Below are 27965 nucleotides of genomic sequence, written 5' to 3'. Positions count from 1 at the left end.
TTCAATAGATAGACCAATAAACGGAAAGAAACTTGCACCATGTGTAAAGCATTGGTTTTCTTTCTAAGATCGAGAATTTAACGGGACAAAAACACTTTTATTGTTTTCAAAGTTTACGAAAATGCTGTATTACTCACCGGTGGCCGATGTGTGTGTCCCATCTGTTCGTCCAAATAAACGAAAATTACTTCTTAGATTTCAACTCGCAGATGAAATACTGCCGTATTAGTTGATGGGTCTAACCTCGTATGTCATTAATTTTTCGCACACGTGGAAAACCTCAAGTCAAAGGATGCCTTCTTAAAGCGTGAGTTAAATATAACTTTAATAGGGTTGATCGTCAATTGGACAGAAAACCAACGGCGCCTCACGACTAATAGTCAAGCTCTCAGTTTGCAAAACAAATCCCTCCCCCCACCCTTCCCCCCTTATACGGTAAAAGCGCCATGAAGACCATCGCTTCTGAGTCCATCTCTTTGGATGCTAACCTTTTCCATTCAGGTCTAAGTTCCAGTCTACGCCCAGTCATTGCCATGTGTGTCCTGTGAGGAGGAAAATCCCTTTTTCAAGTGCCTCTTCATCCCCATCTATAGTGCTCTCCCATAATATAATTGCAAGATGATCCTCAAATAGTTCTTAGTCTCATCCGCAATTCATTGAGTCAGTCGCCCCTTGAAGCGTTTATACCTATCACATTTGACCAGTGTAGAGGAATAATTCCTTGCATTTCAGAATCATTTCCTTTGTTTACTCTCTTCTGAAGAAGTAGCCTTATATGCTAATTTATAAAAAGGTATGACCTAATAATAGAATGTTGTCGATTGTTTTGTCGTGTTTACATTAGCTGAGCTTATGCAAGGCGTTCGTGCTTATCACGCTGCGGCATAAACTGAGCTGGAAAAAGACTGCTCAAATATCTCTTAATCTCTTAGCAGTGCTCGACGCCAATTAAGGAAAAAGTAAAGCTTGAAGGATAAATTTTTGCAATTTGTCTTTCTAGCAAAGATAATACTTTAGTTGTAACATACGCTGTGATTGCGTCAATTCCTATGATGCACACTTCTCTATACCCCTTTGAAGGTAGGGGAAGAAATGTACGTATAATATCTTTATCCGATTTTATTTTTTTTAGTCACATGTCAAAACCATAATATTGTTCAAGAAGTGTTTACAAGAACAAGAAATGCACTTATTTGGGGAGATGCATTAGCAGGTTTTAAGACAAAATACCTAACATATCTATTACTGCACTTTGTTCCTTTAAATTGTCTACTGTGTGCGATTTTTCTTCGATCGCTGTAAAATGAATTTTGATTATCATAGTTCCAATTTTAAATATCAGAACTCATCGATACATTTACGATTCGAAATAGAAATACTTATCTAAGGAATGCGGATAATAAATATCGAAAAATTCAAGTGATCCTTAATCCTTTAACTCCCATGAGTGACCAACACAGAATTTCTCCTTACAGTATTAATACAATATCGATCAGCCAGGTTATGAGAATAAGGAACAATTTAAGTTTGAGGATTTTCTAGTTGATCCAGTACCAAATTCTCAGAAGTAGCACCTGATGATTGTATGGCAGACAGTGAGGAGGATTAAAAATGAGATCTTGGGCATTGAAGGGTCAAAATATGTAATCTCTTAGAATTTCTTTCTTTTTTAACATAGTTATTTATGCATTAACTCAGCATCATCTATCTATTCATCTGCTTATTTATGAGTAATAACATTAGATGTTGGACGAGGCTGCTAATATTACAGTTACAAGATACAGTTTGACAAGTATCCTCTCCGATATGAAACGTAAAAGCATCATGTAGCAAGCGTTAAAATGTAGCGCACGAGGATTGAAAGGAGGCAGAAGAATTTGTAATAACTCAGTTCATTCCATGAGTTCATTGAACTTCTAAAGTAGATCTAACCTTTAATGAAAGTCAATTAATAACAGACAAGCCAGACCAACCTGTAGTTACGATAATTTGATCCTTAGTGCGCGCAACTTAGCTTGTAGCTAACAAAAATTCTTAAGCAAGTACATGTATGCGATGTTCTGGAAAAGTCATTTAGATAAAAGATAGCACTAACTTGCAGCTTGTTAATTGCTAAAACAATAAACAAGAGAACGATCTCACTTAATAGTAATAAAATAATAGTAATAATAATAATGACAATTTATTGACAGCATTTCTACTCGGTAGCTCTACATCCGTCATACTAACTAAAAACTAACGACTTACATAATGCACAATGCACCTAATGTCAATTTACTTTTACTACGTGACATTTTAACAGCAGATTGAAACTCAGATCGATCGCCATCGACTAATCGCTATTTACTACACAATCGTTCAATGCAATAGAATGTTATTAGCGAACAGTTAAATCCATTGACTTAAGTAGAGTGTTAATTCGGTTTAATGTCACTGCGAGACTGCAATTCAACTGCCCGTGCATCGCCGACGTCACTTAAATTGACCTGTGGGCTCTTCCTTGTGGAGTCCTCCTTATTTGAAGTGGTAAAAACCACGTTCATCTTTCTTTTCAATCGCTCTCTGATCTGCAGATAGACAAGCAACAAACGATACATTTCTTTCAAATTTCATTCAAATAGTTATTCATGCTTAAACATCTGTGCTATAATATGCACTTTCCTTATTATTGACTCAGTTTTCTTTTCTTACCTGACTGTTTCGTAAGCCGTGTAGAACGAAAATCAGGAAACCCTGTTGCAGAAACAATTTGAAGATCATTTTTTTACAATATTCCACCTAAGTAGGAAGCGGCGGAGCGTGCGTTGGTTGGGTATCTCAGTGCACAAGGCATATAATAATCGTCTTCAAAAATCAATATCTAATAAGTCTAATAAGACTGCTACGAATATATTTCGGGTCAAATGAATAGTTAACAGGTTTTTAAAATTTTTTTTTTAAATCATCTAATCATTGCAAAGGCTTCTCTCTTTGGTTAGAGCTGTGTAAATTGAACAATCTAGATTGATTGAGATTAAGAGTTTCAATCGGACACTCACCTGAGTAGAGTTGAGTATTGTGAAAATGTAAGCGAAAGCCTTTTGCACAGGCGAAAGAAGACCAAATAGCCACGTGACACCCAGTAAAGGAATCATCAGTGCACAAGCTTTGATACCAATTCTGAGATCGACAACAAATTGAAGAGACATGTAAAAGACTGAGATGATAATTTTTTTTTCGCAGTCTCATTAACAGGTATCGTAAAGGCAAACTGGTCAAGGAATGAGGGAGCCAGGCGATTGTCGCCGTACAGTTTGACAAAGCAATTTGTTTTCATTATTTTGAATAATTTCATGTTGTGAATCCTACCGTATTTGCTTAATATGGTCGTCTTCACCTGTTGGCTGCACCAAATTGGTCATCTCCTTTATGACTCGTACGAGTATCAAGATGTTGAGCTAAAATCAAATTCCATTTAAATCACTGAATTAAGTTTCTGGATGTGGTACTCGAGAAGCCAAGACAGTCTTACTATAGAAGTTATTCGATTAGTATAGGTCGGAAAAATAAAAATAATGATTCCATTACCGACCCTTGCACCCGGATCCTCGACCACTGAGCTGATTCCGCGAATAAAACTTTCTTAACAGAATCAATTACGCTCAACGTAGCTAAAGTCAAATTTGATATCTCCTTCTAATCCTGTTCCCATCCTCTTTTTTAGTGTTGTGCAATGTGGTACTTTTTTGCCTAGAAAACACATCTTGGTATTCAACGCTGAAAAAGGTGAAACAACAAAACAACAAAAGTCTCTGGAGGTAACTAGTTTGGTAAACCAAGCACCGTGAAATAAATTTATCATAAACTCACAACTTCGATTAACGTTACAAAGGAGACGAATATCCAGATCAGATTGTTAGTCGAAGACAGCCAACAACTAGGAGAATTGAAAAACAAGAATGAAAGTCATCAGAATGAATAAAAAAAATCCAAGGAAAAACGGAACAAGAAAATTAAAACGAACTTAACTTGATAGTGCGCGGGAGAGAGAAGAAAGGTAAAAAGTAACCTATTGATGTGTTTCTTACTATTTATCACCGACATAGCTTTGTATTCCTTCTTTCGCAGCAGCAATGCCAAGTGAAATGGCCATCATGATCATAGGGAGACCTAACCATACAGACAAAAAAATTAATTCAAAGCACTTGACTTGATGACAACACCAAATATGGGAGCATGGTGTAACTTCCAATATATGTTGTGGTAAAATTAATAATGGAAATACCCCATGAGATGACGTGATACATGTGCATCTTGGTGTTGATGTTGTAAACTTTCACAACGAACAGGTAGAGGTAGATTCCCTCGACCAACATCCAGCAAAAGGCAGCCGTCAGAAAATATTGCATCAGAGCTGCTACTGCGATACAAGCAGCCTGCAAAAGGAAATATGTTTTGTGTCTTTCTTTGCTATTTTCTAAAAATATTTAGAGCAGAAAGATTTGATTAATTAAATTCACAGACCGGAAAAGCCTCTCACCGTGTGTTCTGTGGCGTTTACTCCTGCGAGAAAAATTAGCTGTCCAACTCCGAGGGACACAGAAAGACTCAATCGAATTTGAGACAAAGGTTGACGGACGTCTCTGGTCAAATGAAAGATGACGAAAAAAGAAAGTAAAAACAAAAACCAAACATGGGTTTAAAAAAAAACAAACATAATGAAAACAGAAATAATTCAAATGAAAAATTAAGAAAAAAAAGAAAAACAAACAAAACAAGACAAACACCAAAAAAAAAAACAATCAAATGAAACAGAATCAAAAGGAAAATAAAAAGCTAAGTTGGTATAGAATAAGAAAACAATAAGGACCGAGGAAAGAGACCATGCATCGTTAATGCTCTTCTAATTGAACATGAAATCTGATGTAAATTGGTAATTTAATCGACTTACTTTACCTCAGTTTCGGAGAAATTAAAAGGAACATTTTGGATAACCTAAAGTTACGTTTATTCCTTAGTTTTTTTTTCCTTTGTTGAGAAATTACAATCGATAGTAAGTAGAAGAAGACATGAGAATGTATACATCATCGATTATTTAACCACCATACTTACGTAAAGAAAAAGTACAAGGCTGATGTTATAAGCATCCCGATGATCGACAAGCTTAATCCTATGTAGGTAATTGTCTTCAACACAGTCTCGTCCTGTTTGGAAAGCTGCGTCACATAGCACAAAAAAAGAAAATAGAGACACGCAAATTAGCTCAGTTAATTTACATGTATCACCAGTGCTGGAAGAAGAACATACATATAATTGGTTACCTTTGTGCCATCGTTGTAATCAAATAATACAGCAAAATGAGTCAAATGATTGCAGCTACAAACTGTTTCTTCTGAATTGCTTCTCGACGTAACTACATGGCATCCTTCGTCTGAAAATCCGTCGGAGCTGCAAAGAAGAAATAACCTCAGCAGGCAAGACGTAGTGTAGGAAATAGCCTTCCATGGTACCAAAAGAGCGAATTTCATCAAAACCCTTTTGATTTCATAATATCGATTACATTATTAGCAGTTCATTATTAGTTTTAATAAGTCAAGGCGGAAAATATTTATAATACTTCCTTGTTAAGCATAGATTCAAACTTTGATTAGGTATATTCCAAATTTTTAGACAGAAGTTGTCGTAGATAGAAGGATTATAGCTTGCAAAAATTATTTTAATTGAGAGAACAAAACAAAACGGAAACGACGAAAAATATAACCAAACTGGCATAACTTAAAATTCGTACTTGTCATAACGGTGTCTGAGTGAATACGATCATGCTGAAGTCCATCGGGGCTCGCTTATCATGGCGATCTCCGTTCATCGCAGTAAAGCAAACCTCAGAAACTACATCGGCCGCCCTTCGAGTGAAAAAATAAGAGCTTACTCTGATATCCTTTCCAATGCGCTGAGTGGAAAGTCACATCAGTCATTGCAGCCGAGTTTTGCGGCGCTGTCATCCCGAGCGATCTTCATGTTCCGGTGAATTCGGCTGTCGTTCATTCAAAAAATACTCGCCTTGAACAGTTTGTTTTCTACCTTGTCATGTGAAAAACCTCGCGTGTTTTCATGAGCCATAATTCGGCCGAAGTTCACTCAACATTTCACTGTAAGATAAGATAACTGTAATAACTGTAAGATACTCATAAAGTGTGGAGAAACACTCGACTACGTCTCGTGTTTCTCCCTACACCTCTTTCGTGCTCTAGCCGCTTCCTGCGTGCTTTACAACAGAACAGAGCACAGTCAAGGCTTCTCTATTTGTTAAATGATACATACACCTTTTCTTTTTCCATTCAAAAAGCTTCTGATAAAAGAAATTAAAGGGAAGTTGTTCAAATGGAATTACAATAGTTGCTGTCAAAATAACCATAAACTTTTTGATCCCTTGATGTAAAATATACATGCATCGTGCATCACATTTTTAGATCCAAAAAGGACAGGTGTATATATTTAATGTATATTTTCAATTGGCAACGTTGAAAAGGGGTGTATCTTTGTATACACATACATCTATATCTGAATGCACTCTGCATTTTAACATATGTCATTGGTGGAGTTAGATACCTGCAAAGAAGTGTTTCTGTCGCTATCGAGTCTGCCAAGTTTGGAAACATATTCATTTGCCTAAAATAATGAAAACGTCAGTCACAGGTATGCACTAATTACCTTCTAAAACATAACAGGTACAAGGACCGCATATGATCATAACACTCACCAACTTCTGAACTGAATTTGAAGGCGACGGCGATGGAGATGGCAACGGCAACGGCAACGGAAACGGAAACAGCGATGGCGATGGTGAGGGTGAGGGCAACGTCAATAGAGACAGTGATGACAATAGCAATGGTATCGGCGAGGGCAACGGTGCTGCTATTGATGGCGACAGCGACGTATGTGCCATCGCTGATGCTGATGGCCATGCTGTCACAGTTGGCAATAAGGGCAAAGTATTCAGAAAAGAAAAAAAGAAAGGAGTTCCCTGAAACTGATTTATGTATTCCTCCTTGTACCAATGTTTTGTTACTGAACGTATTTGATCCCCAATTGATTTGATGACAAAGTTTCCACATTCCCTTTTAGTGATATTCAGAAACAGGAAAATCCCGTTGGCATTGCTAAATATGACAGGCTTCTAGTGGAAATCTTACTAGCCTCGCTCACATGCAAATCATGCTGGATAGCCCGATTGATCCGCCATAATCGCATTTACTACAAATCTTTTCATTTCTTTCATTGAGCCGGTTCTGAAACCTTTATTATGATTTTTACCAGATGTGCAATTGGTCCCAGTTTGCTTTTTTTGATGCTCGATATCAAAATGGTAGGGATAGATAAATTGAGTGGTACTATGGTCTATAACTAACGCACCAGCAAAACATTTGAGAGGAGTTTAGTTTCCTGAAGACTCCACCGAACTCTTTTATCTTCACCCCATTTATTTGCGTGATCCGTGTGAAAGCCAAACTCATTTGGATAGCTAGCCGACTAAGGCTAGGAGGGGGAGTGGTTCCTCCATGTTCTTTATATTCGATTGTCCTATACATTTACCCGTTTGCAACATAGAAGGGAAATAGAGGCATGGGAACCTAAGATCAACGTGCTCATGACTGTGTAATCCATGATGGTATTTCTATCACGCTAAGGGCCTAGACACGTTTTTTAGTCTATTTGCACTTAGGAGGCGCAAATTAAGGTATCTCACAAATGTAAGCTTTGGGAGCTACCCCAAACAGATTAGTAGAATTCTTGACTATAAATGCCACATTACTATTTTCTCTTGGCTGGTTTTCTCTCCATTTGCTGATAGTCAGTGGCCTTTCATTCACCCAAGTCCACTCTCCGTTCTTTTTTTCAAACCGATGTACCACTCCAATAGTCTGCGATTTCGAATCTCGCTATTAATAAAGTTCCATTCCTCTTCAGTTTCAATGGAAATTAGGTCACCTCTACATCCTTCACAAAGACCTCTGTTAAACCCCCATTTTAATCCAGAACCCATAAACGTGTGACAAGAATCTCTACAACAATTTTTAACAGTGAAACAATTCGTCAGAAATAATCCTTTGGAGATTTATCGAAGGTAAACAAATTTTCTCTCAGAAGCGCGTCCCCTCTCCTCTACTTATGAGGGTAAAGCTGAAATAAGTCCATTATCACGACGTTCTTTGACCCCGTTGCAGCAATATTTCATTCATCACTACGAGAAACTCCATAATTTTAAGTCCTGATCGACATGAAAGAAACTGGCATAGATAGATCAAGAATAATGGCCAATTTAAAACTAAAATAAAGTAATTGGTTCCACGCAATGAGGGAATAAAGGCAAAAGGTTGTATCATCTTATTACAGTCTGATAGCACTTTTCTTACGCTCAAGGGCTTTGAGGACTCTCTTAGTTTACCTAAGTGCGTTGTCATCTTATTTTTGCGAGTTTCACAAATAGAGGCGTGCAGCTGAGTCCTTTGGGTCACTTGTAGGCCCAGGTTACTGCCATTCGAAGACGTCTTGACTATTATTGCCACATCTCCGACGTCAGTTGGCTATTTTTCTTTACATTTGTTAATAGTCAATGGTTTACCACTCACCCAAGTCCAATTGCCGGCTTCTTTTTTCAAACTAATGTTCCACTTATCATATAGCGATTTGTGATTTTGAATCAGGTCATTTAAAAAGTTCCATTCTTTTACGGTTTCAATGGAAATTAGGTCAGCCCCCCGCTTTTGACATAATTTTCTGTTATCGTTCTAATTTATTCCTTGGTGTTGAAAAATGTAACAGGAATCTTTAAAACATGAAATCTAGCATTCTGGGGAAAAAATAATAAAAAATAAAAGGAGAATAACTAAAAAAAAAGGAATCCAAAAGTGTTGGACTTAACCTTTGTTCGAGGCTTAAATCATCATTTATTTTCTCACCTCTTCCATGTACTTCCTTCATCGAAGTTAGTATTACTGTCGAGGAAAATTTAAAAATCTGAGTTTTTATTTTGTTTGTTTGTTTTTGTTTGTAACATGTGTTAACAGCAATGTCACTTTTGAGTTCACTCGCGTATGCAGACTTACTGTAATGGCACCCAAACTATGAAATCACTTGACTTTATAATTATAATTCTTTCAGAAGCAAGGCCTTATTCCCCCTTACCCCCCCCCCCCGCCTCCTCTCCCACCCTAAAAAAAGGCAAAACAGAACAAAAATACTTAATTTGTAGGACAACCTTTTGTAAAAACGTCCTCCTTAATCCTCAAATTTCCAAGTAAACTAAAATAATACGAATTAAACTTAGAAATTCTCCAAGAGCTTTAGCAAAGTTCGCTAAACACACACGCCAAGAAAACCTTGTCTTTGCCGCAAACTTGGCGTTGAGGAATCTGTCTCAAAAGATAGTTGACTCGTAACATTAATATTCACGTGCAGCCGAACTCTTCAATAGCACGTGCACCTACGTAACGCCCTTCAAAAGTAAGCTATTCGCAAATGACACAAAAGACAGGACACCTTTTCGAAAAATTTCAATATTTTTTAATTCCGAATCCACCACACTTTCAAGAGTCCATTCATGTAGTAGTTCCTTTTCGGGAATGTAGGCCACAACGACCATCCCTCTGTCTTTAAAGTAAGAACGCAAATATTTTTCGGTCAAAATGCCTGCCACCTGGCAGAAAATGATCCACGCTTTGATTTTTTGGCCTTTGTAAACTTCGGAAGACTAGACTTCAAACTTCTCGCCACGTTAACGAGCTATATGCGAGCTCTCCAAAAGAAACGCAGGTTACAAGTCACATTTGTGTTGCTGACTAACATAACTTCAACATGTCCTCTGTGGTAAGCGCTGAGAAGAATTATCAGGAGATTGGGATACTTCTCGAAAGTTATGCAATTCCTCGATAGCCTCTTGCAATCTACCTTTCTCCCAATCCAACCTTCTCTTGTGTTTAAACAAGTCTATGTCAACACAGAAAAAGTCAAATATTTTCAGACGTTACTGTTTAGTTTTCGAAAATTTATCGACACTCTCCCGAGTGATATTTACATTTGCATAACCCTGAATTTTAAGGACTATCTCGATTAATTAAGAAAATATATTCTAAAACTTGATTTAAGATGTGGAAATATACATTTCGATGTATTAAGCTCAATTTTGAATTCATTACGATCAGAGGAGCAATTTTCCTCTCCTTGCTGAAAAGGTAGCTACAAGTTTTTCAAACATGGTTTGCTCTTCCGTTAGATAACCGATAGTAATTAACACTATGATGTCATAGAGACTAATTGTTTGGCACAAAGCTTTTTGGTATCGAACCACAAATAGAACTCAGTGGTTTAGGTTAGGTCAAGCCTAGAAATTATCTTAAGAATGGAGAGGGAACTGGATAAAACCTCCATCACCAGAAGTTATCGACTCGGCCTGGCTAGAACGACGAGACTTGCATCCGTCAATCCTAATGCCAACTTCAGTCAACACAAATTCATACATTCGGCCAGTGAATTAAAAACCATCGATTATTCTGAGAGGCCACTTTATCGGTGAGAGACAAGAGCACTATCGCAGCTTATAGGCGACTGCGTTCAAATGATCCTCGACATTATTGCTAGAAATAATACTGTTGCGCAAACCGTCAAAACCCAACAACTATGGTTTATAATAGTCGTTGCAGGTTTCAAAATGTTATATTTTCTCATTCTAGCTTATTGTTTTCATATTATTCAAGTCTACATTTTAGTGAGGTTAAGAAACGCAAATCTAGTCTTACAAAATAACCTGATTATTTTTCTAAAATTATTTTCATGGTTTTGGAAAACCACTTTTCTACAGCATTCTGATATTAGATATATAATACAGCTGGTACTCACTTAGCGTGCAACTTATAAAAAGCGCGTTGAACATTTTCCTGGCTTTGATTCCACCTGTCACCCGAATTCATCAAGACAAACTATGGATATGTTGCTGTCAATTGTTGTCATAAGATTGATGAAAGTTTCTCTCGGAGGCTGCGCATGTGCAGCATATCTTTTAAACTCTCTCGAACTCACTTGCACCATGTAGACAGTTTTGCATATCATAAGCTTTGATCGCTTTGCGTCACTAAAATTTCTTTCTTTTTGTGTACCTTAGTAAACCGTGGACTATTTGCTCCGGACGCGGAGGATCATTTTGTTGGATAGAAATAAGAACTTCATGATCAATTTTATGGAAGTGCACATGGTAATGGTGTAAAATGTTTCTATTGCTTTGGTTGTCGTCGGTTCATTTATCAAAGCACATGTGCAGTGTTTTTTCACGCGTTTTGAACTCCATATTCGAATTTCTTTTGATGCATGCACAATGTCGTAACTCTTAGTAGGACGCTGTCTTCTCGACGTGACATGAGTCATAACTTGGTTCTTCTTAAATTGAACGACTAATTAAAATAAAGGCTCTAGACAATAGATGATAAGTATTGCTTGGCTTCGTAAAAACAAGAATTGATAAACCCATGAACAAAGCTAATATCAAAATGTTTTAATGACTGCCACTTTCTAATTTATTAGCAAAATAAAACTTCAATCATTAAAAACTGGTTAAGCAGCCTCCGAATCGAAACAATAGCTGTTTAAATAATGTCTTTTGTCTTTTGCTGAAAATTGTGCGACATTTTCTAGAACAATCTAATTTCCTGTTATGCGTGATAAATTTTTTATGCAGGTATTATTACGTAATTGTATGCTAATCTTCCGCTCATTAATCTTCCCTTATGGCTCGTTTTAACACGTTATTGCTATTTCTGCTTTTATTAAATAATTCAGTAGTTTCTAGTTCGTTGTATTATCATTTTAGTTTTAGCAGGCATAACATATCCAATATTTTCCGAGCGCCTGGTCATTAATTTCTGCATCTGCCTAACCTAAAACCTGTTAAGTTGACAGATAAAGAAGCCTAGAGTGTGCTCTGTTCTGTTACAAAGCACGCAGGAAGCGCCGAGAGCGTGAAAATATTTCCCTACGTTTTGAGAAGAGAACTTCTAGAGAGACTCAATGGGGTGATGACTTTTACAGCTAACGGTTAAAATTTTGGCCAATTTACGGTTACAGTTAATATCTTACCATGGTTCATACCAGAATTATTTTTATTTTTTTAAGTTTAACTTTTTTAACAACAGATGGTTAAAATTTGTCAATTTTTACGCCTAACGGCCAACTTTTTGAGCTGTTTACGGCTAAAGGTTAACCCCATTCAGACCCTCCTTCTAGGATTGCTTCCAAATTGCTCGACTTCCGTCGCTAGACTAAAAACGTCCAATTCTCCGGCTGCCATCTGACGCATAAATGAGTAGCGATAGTGTACGCGATTCTATTTTGACATCTTGTCACAACAGCGTGGAAGGATAGCCACTAAGCCACTGTATTCCTTTGATCCTAAATGTGGCTGCTTAGAGCTGTTATACAGACCACCGCAGGGGAAACATCACGAATAACGATGACTTTCAATTGTTTTTCAATCATTTGGCATTGTATAAAAACTGAAAAACGTTGTGACACGAGCTAAAAGAAGAATCGCCATTATTCTCTCTGATGATTGCCACCTGACAAGTTTTTTTTTCCAAGCTTCGTTTGCCTGAGTGTTCCAGGAAATTCCAAAATCGATGTAAATTTTTTACAAAATAGAAAGTCAAGTCTGTAGATCTCATTGCTACATTATACCCGACAGAAATAAGAGGGGTGGTACTTACCCAGTGCACAGCTTCTTAAAAAGGTTTTGAAAATTTTTCTGGATTCGGTTTCACCTACCATCCAACTTGTCAAGCCCATTATGTACACAGATAGTTATAAGTAGCTGTCGTTACATTACGTTACATTGTATTTGGGCACAGCGCATGAAAGGCTCGTTCTTCAAGTATCTCAACCTCTCTATATTTAAATGCAAATCATAATACTCGGTAGAACGTTCGGGACGTGAGTCAGCTTTTTTTCCCCTTAGTAAGACCAATAGACTGAAAGTAGCTTGCAGCAGGTGTGGAGCATTGTTTTTCTTGTTAAAAATGAGAAATTCACGACATAAACGGACTTTTATTAAGGTTAACGTTATATAAATTTGTAGTCCAATATTATCAAGAAGTTATAAATTCCGCTTAAAGATAGTTGTCTTCGACAAATTTCTGCAATCGACTTATCGCCGTTAAGTACACGATCACACTACAATCGACTGCTATTTCTGGCTGGTTGAGTTCACTTTCTCAAGTTGATCATGCCGATCATAGGTTCTATTTCGTTTCAAATTCATTACAATACTGTACTGCCATTCAACTGCCGATACATCCCTGACACCTTTTCGATTGATCTTGTTTTACTTTGCGGGAGTTCTTCAATGTTTTTCTTTCTTTTGAGTCGACAGTACCCGGCTTTAATCCGCAGAAAGACAAGCGGCAGAATATTAGTATTCAAATATCTTATTCGTGCCTTAAAAATTCATTCCAAACACTTTTTATATTTGTAGTTCAATGTTTTTCCTACCCGACGGTGTTGGGAAAAAATCAGCAAACCCTATAGCAGAAACAGGATCCTAAGTTGATATTTAATTTTTTTAATACACTATCCACGTGAAAGGCTGCACGAGACTTTAAAGAACTTACTTGATTTCTCTAATTAGATTACAGTTAATACGAATAGAAGAAAAATTATAGGTCTTATAAATCAAGGAGAAATTTTTTACCTCTTTTTGTTTTTCGAATTCTTCTTCAAAAAATGACATGTGGCCGTTGTAAAGGTTTCTTAATTTTGTTAGAAAGCGAATAAAAGATCTAGATTGATTCATTGACCTTTATTAATGTTTTGGCAACGTATCACTATAGGAAAGAGAAGAGTTTCTGTCTGTTGAACGTTTCTTGTCTTGATCACGTAAGCTACCAGGAAAACCTAAACTCAAATAACAATTTGCAACTAACATTGATTCGTTCCATTGACCTACTTTGGCATTCAAGAAACGATAAACTCTATAGCGAGGTTGATAAGATATAGATTTAGCCAAGCCTAAAAGCGGAGCTCGCATTTTTTTTACCGCACGTCTCAAGGGCACAACGCCTTGCCCCGGTCAGGACTAGAACGCGGGTCGTCCGACTAGGAGCCCAGTGCACTGACCACTCAACCCTCCGATCTCAACTCTCTCAACCCAAATAATAACTCTTGCATGCTAAGCATGCCTATGTCATCTTCTTGGTAAGCGGAATATCAATTAATTCCAAGTCATTATCGACTATTTTTCAAACTAGAAAAAGTATCTACGACCCCTGGTGACATATGAGAACTGAGGTAACCCTTACTAACCTCGTTACACAGTAATGATTGCTAGGTCCATCGAAATGCTTGCCATATCCGAATTAGACACAGGATGGTCAGTTTATTATGTTCACTAAACATTTTGCATTGCATTGAAATAAGCCTCCACAACTTTACAGTTCAAACGATTGGACATTAAAATAGAATACAATAAACATAAAATTGATTCCCCAATGCGAAGAACAAATAAGTCTGCAAGTCTTTTATATTTGTTTTAGAATCTAAGAAAATTAATTACCCTGGTTTGCTTTCCTTGTCAATTAGTTTTCATCAATCACTTTGATAAAGTACTTTTACTGTAGTACAACAACTTAACCCTTTAACTCCTAAGATCTCATTAGTAATTCTCCTTACTGTCTGCCATACAGTTCTTATAATATTAGTTTGGAGAATTTGGTATTGGATTAACTTATAATCCTCTAATTGATATTATTCTTTTTTCTCATCACTTGTCTGCTTGATATTATTTTGATATTGTATGGAGAAATTCTGTCTTGGTCACTCATGGGAGTTAAAGGGTTAACATCAATATCCATATTCTCTAGACTCTTCACTATAAATTTCCATTGGTACTGATGAGGAGAATTCATGTTGTGATCAGAGCGTCTTGAGTTGGCAATCTTTTTGTTATTCTCATGTTCTTAATGAATGATTCAGCAATATTACTGGGGGGAGAACTTACATGCTGACTACCCTTGGGGCTGATAGGGTTAATTAAGCAGAGAGAACCAAATTAGTTTATTGTTTCACATGTAAGCCATGCTGTGTTCCCTATTTACCAGGACATGTGTACAAAACATGGTCCAAAATTAACACAAATATCACTTATTTCAAAGCCAAGAGTATGATTCCACATTAGAGTAATATTTGAATTAAGTATTGGCAATTGTAAAGTTCTGAGAACTGTATTTACTAATTAAAAAACAAACTCACAGTCTGATTAAATTGGTATTCATAAACAAAGTAATAGCTAGCTCACCTGATTGTAACATAAAGAAAACCCAGCAAGGACCCAACCAGTCTGTTGTCAGTTGTCAGACGGGCCAAAAATGGGTAGAACAGCATCCCGTATACAAGAACAGTGACAATATTCTGAAAAACTAATTAAAACAGAGTAATTAATTTTTTGTTCTGCTAGCTCATGTTGTGTGCTGGACTGCTGTGCAGCTAAAGGGGGTAAGTTTCTAAAGAAACAGTGGTGCTGCTTCAGTGGGAGAGTATAACAGGGTAATTTAGTATTATTGACTGAGTTGATAATGTAAATGGAATATATAGTGATGAGAAAACAGGAATAAATTAGTTAAATGAAAAGCATTCGTTGATACCATGGGGCTTAAGAGTGCCTATTTGAAAGATAACTTTTGTTCTGGAGTTTTGCAGCCCTCTGAACAGCCTAGAAGTAGAGAAAGGCAACAAAGTACCATATGTTTCCCAGAATTATCAGGAAGATTAAAGTATCTAAGGACCCGTTTGGATGTGTCCTTGTCATTTCTTTTTACATCATGAAGGTGTTATGGCTGTGTTGGTAGTTGAGGGTTCAAGCCCCAGACCACAACAACACTCAGGGTCTTAAAATAACTGCGGGGAATGTGCTGCCTTTGATACAACATCTGCAAATGGTTAGACCTTGTAGTCTTCTTGGCTAAGGATGATAAACCATAGGTCCCATACTCTCCTACATCTTCTCTGTGCTGGTTATAAGCAGGGGACATTAACCCTTTAACTCCCAGAAATGATTAACAGGTAACTTCTCCCAATAATATCCATACATTATCCAGCAAACAGGTGATGAGAATACCCAGACTTCTCAGGTAGAGGATGTTTTCTTGATCTAACAGAAAATTTCTCATAACTGATGAATATGTAAATGTGCAGCAGCTAGAGGGGAGAATTAATTAATAATCAGATCTTGAGAGTTAAAAGGTAAAACAACTGACAGACTTCAACAAAGAGTAACAAATGTGGCTCCCAGTGTGGTCATCTGGCATTGTTATCATTTATAGAGGTCCACATTTAAACCTGCTTTTAAAGCCAAACTGAGCCAGCCTGTCTAAATATTCCAAATAAATTACTTAATATCAAGTTCACACCCTCATCACAAATGGAGGCTAGGTGCCCAAGGGGCCCAGGAGCTGCAACTACAGTCACACCCCAAGGTGCTAGAACACCAACTGGCCTATCCAACGCTAAACTGGCAGCTTGCTGAAAGAGACCCCGCAAAAGAAAGCCTGCAATCAGGGTTGGGGGGGGGGGGGGGGGAGAGGAAACACCAAGAACTGCTATCCTCAAGGACAAGAATCCCATGCTATAGAACAGCAAACACAACACAGGCACATGGTGGAACAACACATGCATTGATAAGGTATACCACTGGATGAGGACGGCCCCAGGGCCTTAACATCCAAAGGAGTACGCTGCAAACTCTGGAGAATGCAACAAATACTGCACAGATGCTAACAGCTGGCTAAGACACAAACCAAATGCCTGAAAACCCTGACAATGCATGTATTTCCTCTTAGTCATTTGAACTGTATCTTAAATTCTATGTAAGACGGCCAAACGGTCGACGTAAGAACAAAAGATCCGAGGGAAGATTTACAAGTTTATTACACAGCAAATGAGTGCAACGGTACAATAAAAAAACGGGAACGAGTGACACTAAACAATAAATAAGAAAACAAAGTTCTAATGAGCCAAATGATGTAGCAGGATTAAAATGACTTAGGAAAAAGTACTTAACAGTAAAAGATATCCTACAGACAGAAATAATTCAGTAAAGGAAGGAAACAAACAAAGTACTTGTAAACAGGAAATTGTGTGACAGAAACTATCGAAAATAGTGATTGCTAAACCAGACATGAACTCAACAGAGACTACAAGCTTGGCTTAATATTACAACTTGAGCTAATACAGTAATAAACAGTGAAAGGAGAAAATGAAATTACTAGTGTAATGAAAACACAGGAATCATAGCAACAATGAATTGGAAGCAGGTGAGCAAAATATTACAGCTGCTAAAACGAAAACAATTGTAGTTCACATAGCAGAGAACTTACATGCTGTGCGACAAAGGTCAGCGTAAACAAATAAGATACAGTATAAGATAGAAAGAGTACGTGGCTAAACTAAGCAGATTCTAACCCGAAAATCACTACAAAAATACAAATGGAAACAACTATATGCTAAGCTTAGGGCTCAAACAACCATAAACAAACATAAAATACTGAAACATACCAAAAGCTAGTATAGCTTAAAATCCGCTTTAAAGACACTCTCAGGAAGGCAACAAATCAACTGAACTCACCGAGCAAACAGTTGTAACTTATAGTCAAACACAGGAAAAGGCAAAAATAACTTAAAACCAAATTTGGGCTAGGAGCGATTAATTAAACAGGAATTACATAGGGGAAATCGGCAATTAAAGGAATAATACAATTAACACATTACTAACAAAATTAACACATTACTAACAAAATTAACACATTACTAACAAATCGCTAAAATTCCATAAAATAGAATAAACAGAACAAACATGTTTTAAGTAGGAAATAAGCCTAAGTGACTCTGTCACATCTATATAACTATATTAAATTTTTTTTCACAAACTAATACTGGCCCACGGCAACTGAGTTAACCTAGAGCTACTATAGTCTTTAAAATGATTTTAACAGTGAGAGAAAAAACAAAGTAAAACAAACAAACACTCAATTTGTTCAAAATCAGGTTGCCATGGCATGACCACTTACCCTGCACCCATCCAGCTGGGTCAGGCATCTGAAAAATTCCATTGTTTGGTTGTAAAAACATATTCAGGCATGTGCTGGAAGTGGCTCCAAACATAACAGCAAAAGTGAATCTGTTGCCAAAATCACTTAAAAAATCAAATGGTCTGAAAGGAAACCATACAAACATTAGTAAAACAGTGGCACCCAAATAGCTCACTTAAAAATACACTTCCATTAAATCCATTCAATAAGGGAATGCCTCATATTATTGCACTGTGTTTATATTCTGACTGAAATGGCACAATTTCCTGATAGATCAGGGGTGGGGGAGTTTTTGGGTCAATTTTTGCTGCGTATTTACCATTGGCCTCTCAGAAAACCTGCCTCATTAGAGTCTGTCCATTGGCCAATTATACACCTCATCTGCTAAGTGAGTCACTTTATGGGAAGTGTTATTTTTGTGATCCCATCTACCCATGTGCTGCTGGCCTCTTGGAATACCTGCCCTATTACAGTCTATTCTGTGGCCAACTATACACCCCATCTGCTAAGTTAGTCACTTTACCATAAATATAATTTTTTTCAATCCCAACTTAGTCAATATTCTGTTTATAGATGCATCTATGTAGCTAAAACCAAGTCTTTTAAATAGGTCATGATCGTAAAATGAAGCAACACATTTGTTTATGTGAATTTAGAACACTCTACTTTTCACCTTCAGTACATTAACATTCTGGTAAATTTCACTCTAGTTTGAACCTTCCTGTTTGTAAATCCTCACTTTGATGTATGAAAATTTTCCAAATCATGAAAATGTGTTAGTCCCCACTCTAGTAACTCTATTGAAAATGTAACCCCATTGTAGCTAAGTGAGTCATGAAAATGCCACCCAAACCAGCAGCATATCCCCTTGCCTTTATTACAAGTAGCAACTTATTCGGAAAAAAGTACATGTAGCTGGGTGTCACTTAGACTTATTACAACTACTTAAAAGTACACAATGATCAGACTTTATATTGCTGACCTTCAATATAAGCCTTGATCTTTTTGCTCTATTAATCAATTCTGTTCTCACATCAGCAAACCAGGAAATCCAATGTAGTTTTGAAGTCCAGATTTGACCCTTTGCTTGACAAAGGCCAGTATAAAAATAATGACAAGCTTAAAAATAATAATACATGTAATAATTATTATCAATTGTACAAGCATGAAATTACAGATGAAGTTTAGCAAAACATCATCACCTTTCAAACTTTCTGACTTAAAACAGGGCAGAGAGGGACACTTATTCCAGAGAGGGTGCTTTTTGGAAGGAGGGTGCTAAACCAAATCATTGAAACTTCAGTATTTCAGTTACAGCTGGAGGAAGACAGCAGAGATCAAACAGACTCTCCTAGATAACTGTGGGGCACCTAAATTGATAATTTTTGAGATTGAAAAACCTTCAACATGTCTCAAAAAAAAATTTACAAAGACATCTTTGGATTAAAATAAATTTGTTACATTTTTAGGATTCAAGAAGAAAAAACAGGTGTTACAGATCACTAAAAATTCATGCTTGAATGGAAAATTTTAAAGTTAATACATGATAATACAGACAAAGGCAGGATCAAGCTGTCTGACACAGACACCCCAACTTTCAGCCCACATTCCCCTCACTTTCAGTTCCAAATTCAAGTGTGAAGTGAGAAAGACAACAGTACTTATTTCAAGAAAGATAAAAGAAAAATTGAAAATAAAAAATTAAAAGAATTCCTCATACAATTTCAAAAGAAATAACTATACATGGCCTACTCTAATTTAAGACAAGGAACAGAACGAAAAGGAAGATCTGTAATTTTAGAAAGAGAGATTATCAATTTGCAAAGCAAGAATCCGTGTGGAACTCCTCTGTACGGAAGGATGAGAGGGTCCATTAGAAACCTCAAAGCTGTCGAAAAAATCATCCACAACTGCAAACCCGCAAAACCGCCAAAAAAAAAAACTCGATCAGAAACATGCTGCAAACCAACTTTAGTCGCGCGATATTTTTCAGGGACGGTGTCTGATGTCACGCAATCGAATTATTCATCGACTACGAACATCGATGCCTGACACCTTGGAAATTGTACTGCTGCAGCCTCACGGAATTTTAATTTGAATTATAGATTTGCATTTTATGGCGAAATGGCGCAGTCCTTCCTATAAATACAGAAGATTGATCTCTTCGCGAACGTAGTGAAGATTCAGCCAAGAACACCACGGAGATGTTCATATTTTCAGTTCGTTTCGTTTCGTTTGGCAAATTACAGTAAGCCCTAAAAAATTCCGCAGATATGGTCGATTCTAGTTTTACAATTGAGACTGAATGCATTGTATGACATCAGATCTTTGAAAGACAGGCGCAAGGACAGTGTTACAAACGTTAACTCTTTAACTCAGTTGTATGCAATTCTGCGCATAAACTCCATCATCTGCTACCAGTCAAGCAGATAAAATTTACAAACCAGTGTAATTTTAAGTTTAGGGAAATGCGCAATAATCGTAACACGACCACATTTGCTCCATCCAAGTCCAATCGGTAGAACTTTCATACGTATTCTTTTTGCTATAGAGTCTTTTCATATTACATGATATTTTTTTGAATGACAGCGTATAAAATATAAATTCAAATAACTTTTTGCAAATTTCATGCTGCGAATTTGAATATTTTTCAATAAACAAACGATATACCTGGAGGAGACGACAACAAAACGAAACAACCAAATCGCAGAACGAGCGTGCGCGAATCTAGAATGCATCATTCATGAAAATATCGACATCCACAACAGAGTACGTACCCCTGAGAAGTGTTCTCCGTGCATCTATTTGCCGTTTTCAAAGCAATCTATTGGGGAAACTGCACGTGGTTCAACCTCCCTCGTCTGACAGCTCCTTTCATTTGTTTCCGTGAATTAGAATTAGATTATGTTTATCTTAGGACCTATTGCCTTTCTCGGAAGAGAAATAGCAGGGGTCTGGAAGCTAGCTAGGTAGGTTGACCGCTGACTAAAGTACAGGAGATTTTCAAAGATGGCTCGAAATATCGGAGAGCGTAGAAAAATAAAGTAGAAAACAAGCGCGGCAAAGATTCTACTGCGAAGTCATTATCGAAACAAGATGTAGGAAAGAGCCGAACGAAAACCAAGGTAAGTAATGGATAATGTTATCAGGGAATTCGACTTCAGAGGTGACGGAGAAAAGAACTGATCTGCCCATATCACAGCCCCTGTCTGACTGAATCGATCATCATGTACATGTGTGTCCATATACTCGGGTGCAATTCAAATTCCCATCTATCTTCTCGGGGAGGGGGGCGGGAGAACACCTTATTTCGCCAGAATTGGTAGTTATTGCCATACATGGTAAAATTTCCTTTGTCTTGAATCTTTAATTCAGCACATGGTAGATAATTTTACAACATGTTTTAACCAAGAGTTTCATTCCACAACATATATCTAACCCAAGGTATCTTTCTGGACTGGAATGTGAGAAATGGGGTGGTACTCTGTGTTAACTAACTTTGTAGGTGTAGACATAGTTTGACGCTACTCTGGTTTGCAGATTTAATGAATGTAACCGAAGAAGTTACGATTCATAGACCCAACGTTTCGACACTCCTGTCTTGTGCCTTCATCAGGGGTGATCTAAACGCTGCAACAAGAGGTCTTTTTATATGATCACTAATTAGCGGCCTTTTTTTGACAAGGTGTAAATAGGCGTCAGGAAGCAAACCGCCATTGTCACGATTTAAAGGAGGCGTGGGCGGAGTTAATATGCCAAGCCTCCAAACAAAGGCGCTGATGGTAACGCCGATTAGTGGTGATAATTTTAGAATTATCCCACCCAATTGTATGGTTGGTTAGGCATGTATGCTCTGATAAAGCTGAATTTTCCTTTTTGCAAAGAAAAACCGCTTTTTGGTGCTCTCTGATGAAAGGGAACCAGTGACTGGTTTTGCTGTTATTCCTTACATACAGGGTGTTACGGAACCCATCAAGAGAATTTTGAATAGCCGCAACGTTAAAGTTGCTCAAAAACCTTTTCAGACTTTTTGGGCATTATATTTTCGCCAAACCTAAGGATCCTGTCACGAAAGAACAACGAACCGACACCATTTATTCTATTCCTTGCAATGACTGTGACAACGAATACATCGGGCAGACCAAACATCAGTTTGGTACACGGTTAAAAGAATCGTAACTTCTTCGGTTACATTCATTAAATCTGCAAACCAGAGTAGCGTCAAACTATGTCTGATTGTCCACCTGGTTGCCGTGTGAACTTTAAAATATTTTGTAGGTGTAATTTTCAATAGTTTGTCTGAGTATGTCAGGGTAGCTGAGTGAGGCTGATAAGTTACAGTGTTTTGCCTTTTTTTTATCTTAAACAGGGTTGTAAAATGAAGCAATTTTGTCTTCGTCCTTAAATTCCCAAGATCTGTTTGGTAATTCTCCCCTCTAGTTGTTACACATTTCCTTGTACAGTTGTGATCCTGAAAGGCAGAACGGACTCTAACAGAAAACTGTTTGAATGGCAAACTGCACAGATGACAAACGGTTAACAAATGGTCCAGCAATAAGTTTTAGAGGAGTTTAATTTCCTGACAATTTGACTGAACTCTTCTATTTACATGCCATTGCCAGTGGTTTCAAAGTAAAGTATTACAAACATAATACATCAAGAACGGAACAACTAATTACAAGATTGGAAATAACAGGAAATACAAATAACAAGAAATAATATTATGTATAACATAGACAATACTAATAACATAGCAAACATGGGTCACTTGATGAAAGAGCAATTAACCTGACGATTTTGGAATACAGCTGGCATAAGAACATACTTGCAGTTACCTTTTAACTGGAGCTTACACCTTTTTCATTTGCATGATCCATGTGAAAGTTAAAATTATATGGATAGCTGTGCAGAGGGGGATTAGTTTCTACACCTGGTGTCTTCTCTTGATTTTCAGAGCTGAAAGAAAATGTCTTGTTAGAAAGTTGTGCTCCGAGGAAAAACACCCCTCTTGATCTTATCCAATTCTGTTTGTTCTTTGTTGTCACTGAACCACATTGATCTGACATTTGTGTGAATGAAAATATGTAATTGTTAATTTACTGGGTAGGGTTTATCAAGCAGTGAAGATGATGACACTGCCTGGAAAAAAAATCTAAAGAAAATCAGAAGAGGAAGAAGAAAGGAAAAAACATTATTGACTCAGGTAATGTTTTAGGGTGAACATGAACAGATTTTGAGGCTCTACACAAACTGTTACACCAGTTGGTAGTTATGCTATGCAGTGTCCTTGTCAATTCCCAATGCAATTTGCATCATTATCAAAACATTGTGTTAAAAGATTCACATAATTATATGTATAACATCACAATTATAACCTGACCTTATATCTGAAGTAATCTTACATCTCTGTTAGATTCTGATGGAGATCCTTTTCCTCCAAAAATAAGGTATGTGATTTGTTTCTTGAATTTGGTTCCATTTTATACAGTTTTAGTTAAACTCTTTGGTCCTAATATCACCCCTAAATCAAGAATCAAGGAAATGACCACCAACTTTCGAAGCTCTTGATTATTAAACAAATTTTCCTCGTCAGCAGCTTAGAGAACTAGCAGACTAGAGAACAGTACGGAGAATATGCATACTGATGTCAGGTTGTATTCAGTACCTGGTTCTCTTTCATTCCCTTTCAGAAAATCCACATCAGTAAAGAAGGAGGAGAGTTCAAAAGCTAAGAAAAATAGAAGACCAATCAGCTTGGACTCAGGTAAGGAAATTATGTGTACTTATTGGGGGTGCCCTATACTTTTCACATGAAGGGTGATTGGCAGATTTTATTTTCATGGGAATCATGATTTCAATTTTTTTTTGTCATTTTTTTGTTTTTGTTTCGTGAATTGCAATTACAGATGATAAGATCTTTCCATGTTCTTGTGAGCAATTTTTTCTTTATTTAAACATAACCTGTGAATGAAGAATTAAATGAATTAAATGTGATTGGCAAACCATTTTGTTTAAAATTGACAAATTTTTGGGTTATTTTAAAGAGCCAAACTTGTAGGATTAACAGCTTTGTTAATGAGTAAGAAAGAGTGAAAATTTTAATTTGTGAATTTGGTTTAATTCTTTTTTTTTTTTTTTGGTTTTATTTATATTCAAAACGTGATCATCTTGAATTTTATGTGAACATGGAAGAATTATGAATATTTATCATGATGCATGAAAAGGCCTACTATTTTTATGCAACTGAGTTCTACAAAAGAGTTTGGGGGACTCTCATTATTGATGGAGTGGGAGGGCTGGATAGGGAAAATATTGGAGGTGAGCTTGAGGTAAAATGAGGTCAGATTTTACATCACCTGATCTTTAACCTTACTCATGCATTTGCTTGTCAAAGAAAACAAATCCATCCACTTCATCCTGGGTTCAGCACACTTACCATTAGACCACTCTGCCTTGAATAGGTTTGAATATCATAGCCCTTGAGTAACATTGTGATGTGGTTTCTACAGATGAGGAAGAAGTTGTGCCCAGCAACTTAAAAAAGTCTGCCAAACAGATAGAAAACGTACATGTAGCTTCTAAAGGTCCAGCATGTTAAAAAGAGGTATCATCCATCATTCTCTTTCATTATATTTGACATTTCAGTACCAAACCATGGTGTTCATATAGAACATAAGATATTGCTGTGGAGAAGCATCTGACTTCTCCTAAACATATCCAGCTAAATTTTGTTTGCCTGTTTGTTTGTTTTTTCCTTTCTTCCATCAGGCATTGAGAATGTTAGATCTGTCATAGAACACTGCTCTTATGCTGATACATTCACATGTAACCTGTTGACTCCTAACAGTGACCAGCATCTAATTTCTCCTTACAATATCATCCTTGAATCAAACATTAAGGTCATGAGAGTAAAGGAAATGATCACCAACTAAGCTCCTGATTGTAAAACAAATTCTCCTTGTCAGTACCCAAGGAAATGTATAGAGAACAGTATGGAGAATATGCATACTGAGTTTTAGGTGTTAAGGGTTGAAAATGAAAAACAAACAAACAGCAGCAAAATAATAAAGACAGTGTTACACAGCCATCAAGAGTGAATTTAACGTAACATTGTTGTAGAACTAAAATGTTTAACACATGAATTGTTATTCTTGCTTCAGTTCAGTCATCACCTAAAGAGAAAAAAGAAACTTCTGCTTTTGATTTCTTTGGTTCTACTCCAGTTGAAAGGGAATCCAGGAAAACATTTTCCAAAAGAGAAAACAGGTGAATAACTAACTACTCTTGTTTTGCCCACAATTTTTTTTTTAAGAAAAAATCAGGCATCCTGTGTATTGTAAACAGTACTTCATGCATCATGCATTGAACAGGGAAAACTTCAAACCTCACCATATCTTGCCTTTCTATAAAATTCATGCATCACATGTTAAATTTTGGGCTTAATCAAGCATTCCTTGTAGACCCTCTGCCAATCTGCTATAGTTATATCAGGATGAACTACAGTGAACACATACCATGTCACAAAATTAATGGGTAGTGACCAACTGAGGAATAGTTTTGGCAAAAACGATACCATGGGCTCCCTTAAAGGGATAAGTCCTTTGGCCTCTAAGATATTTAATAACACAATTACATGTGCCTGATGAGTTTTAGTATTCCCATTACCTGTTTGCTGGATAATGTATGGATATTCTCGGAAAAAGTTATATGTTAATTTCTTCTGGTAGTTATATTATTATTATCTCTCAAAGCTCTTTATGGTTTGTTTTCCATCCTCATCCTCATTATCATCAGCCCGATTTGAGCACTATGGGACAGTGTACGCGTTATGCTTGTAATTGGACAGTGTCATAGGACAGTTAAAGGGACAGTTAACACGTCATACCTTTGTTAGTGGACAGAACGCATCATGAGCGCGCGCTGTTGTATCGCATTTCGCCGAGTTAACTGTTGATATTTTTATGAAAACGTACGACCGATGTCTAGTTTCTTTCTCAAATTTTGAGAAAGCTCATTGCTCATAGCTTCTTTCTCATAGCTTTGATTAATTGGTAACAGGACTTCGTGTCATCAAATTCTGTCTGTAATCATACTGGGGATTAACAAATCGGACTCCCGCTTCGCGGTCGTCCGATATTGTTAATCACTCCTATGATTACAGACCGAATTGGACTCCACTCGGTCCTATTACCATTATTAATCAAACAGAATTGGACGACACGAAGTTCTTTTACCAATTGTAAAAACAACAATTAAATGAGAGACAACAGCGCGCGCACATGACGCGTTCTGTCCACTAACAAAGGTATGACGTGTTAACTGTCCCTTTAACTGTCCTATTACACTGTCCAATTACAAACATGTCGCGTACACTGACCCATTAGTGCTCAAATCGGGCTGGTGATAACCAATCACGTTCGAGAATTTTCTTATAGTTTAGATTAGGGTTGTAATCGGATGTGGGAGAGTGGAACCTTGTCTAGAGGGGAGTAAGCAATTCTCCTAGTCACCTGATGCTACTGAAATTAACTTAAGCATAGGCAAGGTTAGACCTGTGGCTCTTGTGCTGACTTTACCTCTAACCCTTTATCTCACATGAGTGACCAAGACAGGATTTCTCCTTACAATATCAATACAATATCAATCAGACAAGTTGTGAGAATATTTGTTTTGGATATTTTTTCGATTGGGCAAACCAAAAAATTCACTACCATTTGTATTCCAACAGACTGAAATTTCCCAATTTTCGAGAATTCCACGTTAATCAGTCGAACAAAGAGAAAGGAGAGGAAGGACGCGCTCAAGCTCTGAGAGATCTCATGGCCACAAAATATCAGCCTGGAGATTCTTCAACACACAGCGTGCGTTTCTCTGAGTTGTGTTCCATTGAGCACAGTTTTCATAGTTATTGATGGACCATCCGTTTACTTCTGGGTTTGCCTCAGTGAAGTGTAAGAGAGAAATTGAAAAGTTCAAGGAGGTGATTTACTGGGCACCATTTGTACTCATTGGTGACGACGTCAACCTGGATTTCAAGGATATTTAGAAGCTGAAGCAAATAAATATTCTGTGTATAACCTCTACTCAATACAAAGTTACCTTTATTCATAATTATAGCTTATGTATGAGCACTGATACTTGCGTGTTATTTTCCTTTCAGTTGGGTTACGAATTTATCTTTTGCTCCGACAAATTGAGATGCAGTACAATCAAGTGGACACGTTTACCATGATAACATTCTTTTTAGGAAACATGATAAAAAAAAAAACAATCCTGTTGTGCAATGTATCGTTCCATGTGCCAGGAAATGTTTCATGGCAACTCACCTTCCTCCCTAAACTTAGATTCTTTTATTTTTCAGTTAAGGCAGTGAGCATTGGAATAACAAAGGGAAGAAAATTTCTGCATCAACCTGCATAAACCATTTCTTGTCGTTTGAAGTAGTGAGCGCGCCTATGTCTTGTTCGCTTGATAATATTTGTCCATTTCTTTCAATAGATTTATTGAATGAGAGATAAACTTCGATGTTTTCTGACTCTGTAACTGCTAATATTGATCGTTGGCAGCCATTACTTAGGATGTCACGCGACGCATTTCTTTAGCACGTTATGTGACAGATAGGATGTTTTGTCACATCTTGTCGTTTGAAGAAGTGAGCGCACCTGTCTCATTCGCTCAGCCTTTTGCCATTTCCTTGGATAAAGTTATCAAATGAGATATAAACTTCGATATTTTCAGATTTTATAACTGCAGCCGTTCCTTCGGATGTCGCGCGACGCGCTTCTTTAGCATGTAAAGCGACATGATATTTTTTCATATATCGTTGAAGAGGCAAGAAAAAAGAATTTACCTTTGGCTTTGGAA

General features: G+C 37.1%; 2 protein-coding genes and 1 long non-coding RNA gene across 8 annotated transcripts; 1 reads left to right on the top strand and 2 right to left on the bottom strand.

Annotated features, from left to right (window-relative positions):
* Window positions 1–1626: 1626 nt before the first annotated feature.
* LOC149051698 (adhesion G protein-coupled receptor D1-like) lies at window positions 1627–15708 on the bottom strand. Of its 3 annotated transcripts, XM_089184596.1 has the most exons (13): window positions 15314–15708; window positions 6740–8975; window positions 6589–6648; window positions 5301–5427; window positions 5092–5195; window positions 4520–4622; window positions 4265–4415; window positions 4068–4149; window positions 3850–3916; window positions 3349–3437; window positions 3039–3159; window positions 2692–2733; window positions 1627–2567 (listed from the first exon to the last, which is right to left on the bottom strand). In XM_089184596.1, exons 3-13 carry the CDS (start codon window positions 6642–6644, stop codon window positions 2415–2417), a joined length of 1095 nt encoding a protein of 364 aa, XP_089040722.1. In that variant the 5' UTR covers window positions 6645–6648; window positions 6740–8975; window positions 15314–15708; the 3' UTR covers window positions 1627–2414. The 3 variants fall into 3 exon arrangements, with proteins under 3 accessions (XP_089040722.1, XP_089040731.1, XP_089040734.1); XM_089184605.1 differs by lacking the exons at window positions 6740–8975; window positions 15314–15708 and having other exon boundaries at window positions 6589–6659; XM_089184608.1 differs by lacking the exons at window positions 6589–6648; window positions 6740–8975; window positions 15314–15708 and having other exon boundaries at window positions 5287–5427.
* Window positions 15709–18124: 2416 nt separating this feature from the next.
* Window positions 18125–21035, bottom strand: LOC149051697 (uncharacterized). Its single transcript, XR_016181025.1, has 3 exons — window positions 20879–21035; window positions 19084–19220; window positions 18125–18223 (listed from the first exon to the last, which is right to left on the bottom strand). It is a non-coding gene; the product is annotated as an uncharacterized LOC149051697 (long non-coding RNA).
* Window positions 21036–21096: 61 nt separating this feature from the next.
* LOC149051696 (uncharacterized) lies at window positions 21097–27965 on the top strand. Of its 4 annotated transcripts, XM_089186321.1 has the most exons (7): window positions 21097–21226; window positions 23209–23304; window positions 23515–23548; window positions 23792–23865; window positions 24611–24705; window positions 25262–25367; window positions 26830–27965. In XM_089186321.1, exons 5-7 carry the CDS (start codon window positions 24693–24695, stop codon window positions 27011–27013), a joined length of 303 nt encoding a protein of 100 aa, XP_089042447.1. In that variant the 5' UTR covers window positions 21097–21226; window positions 23209–23304; window positions 23515–23548; window positions 23792–23865; window positions 24611–24692; the 3' UTR covers window positions 27014–27965. The 4 variants fall into 4 exon arrangements, with proteins under 4 accessions (XP_089042447.1, XP_089042441.1, XP_089042445.1 ...); XM_089186315.1 differs by having other exon boundaries at window positions 23515–23865; XM_089186319.1 differs by having other exon boundaries at window positions 21137–21226; window positions 23209–23548.

Source organism: Pocillopora damicornis, chromosome 1 (genome assembly GCF_964200805.1).
Source record: "Pocillopora damicornis chromosome 1, jaPocDami1.2, whole genome shotgun sequence".
In the NCBI taxonomy this organism is placed as follows: domain Eukaryota; kingdom Metazoa; phylum Cnidaria; class Anthozoa; order Scleractinia; family Pocilloporidae; genus Pocillopora; species Pocillopora damicornis.
This window is presented reverse-complemented; position numbering and strand designations above follow the sequence as displayed.

Coding starts and splice junctions, on each gene's coding strand:
- LOC149051698 (XM_089184596.1), bottom strand. CDS start 6,644: ATGAATATGTTTCCAAACTTGGCAGACTCGATAGCGACAGAAACACTT. Junction 4,623..5,091: donor GCCTTGTACTTTTTCTTTAC/GTAAGTATGGTG, acceptor TCATTTGACCAG/AGACGTCCGTCAACCTTTGT. Junction 2,568..2,691: donor ACGGCTTACGAAACAGTCAG/GTAAGAAAAGAA, acceptor GTCTATCTGCAG/ATCAGAGAGCGATTGAAAAG.
- LOC149051696 (XM_089186321.1), top strand. Junction 25,368..26,829: donor TTTTCCAAAAGAGAAAACAG/GTGAATAACTAA, acceptor GTATTCCAACAG/ACTGAAATTTCCCAATTTTC.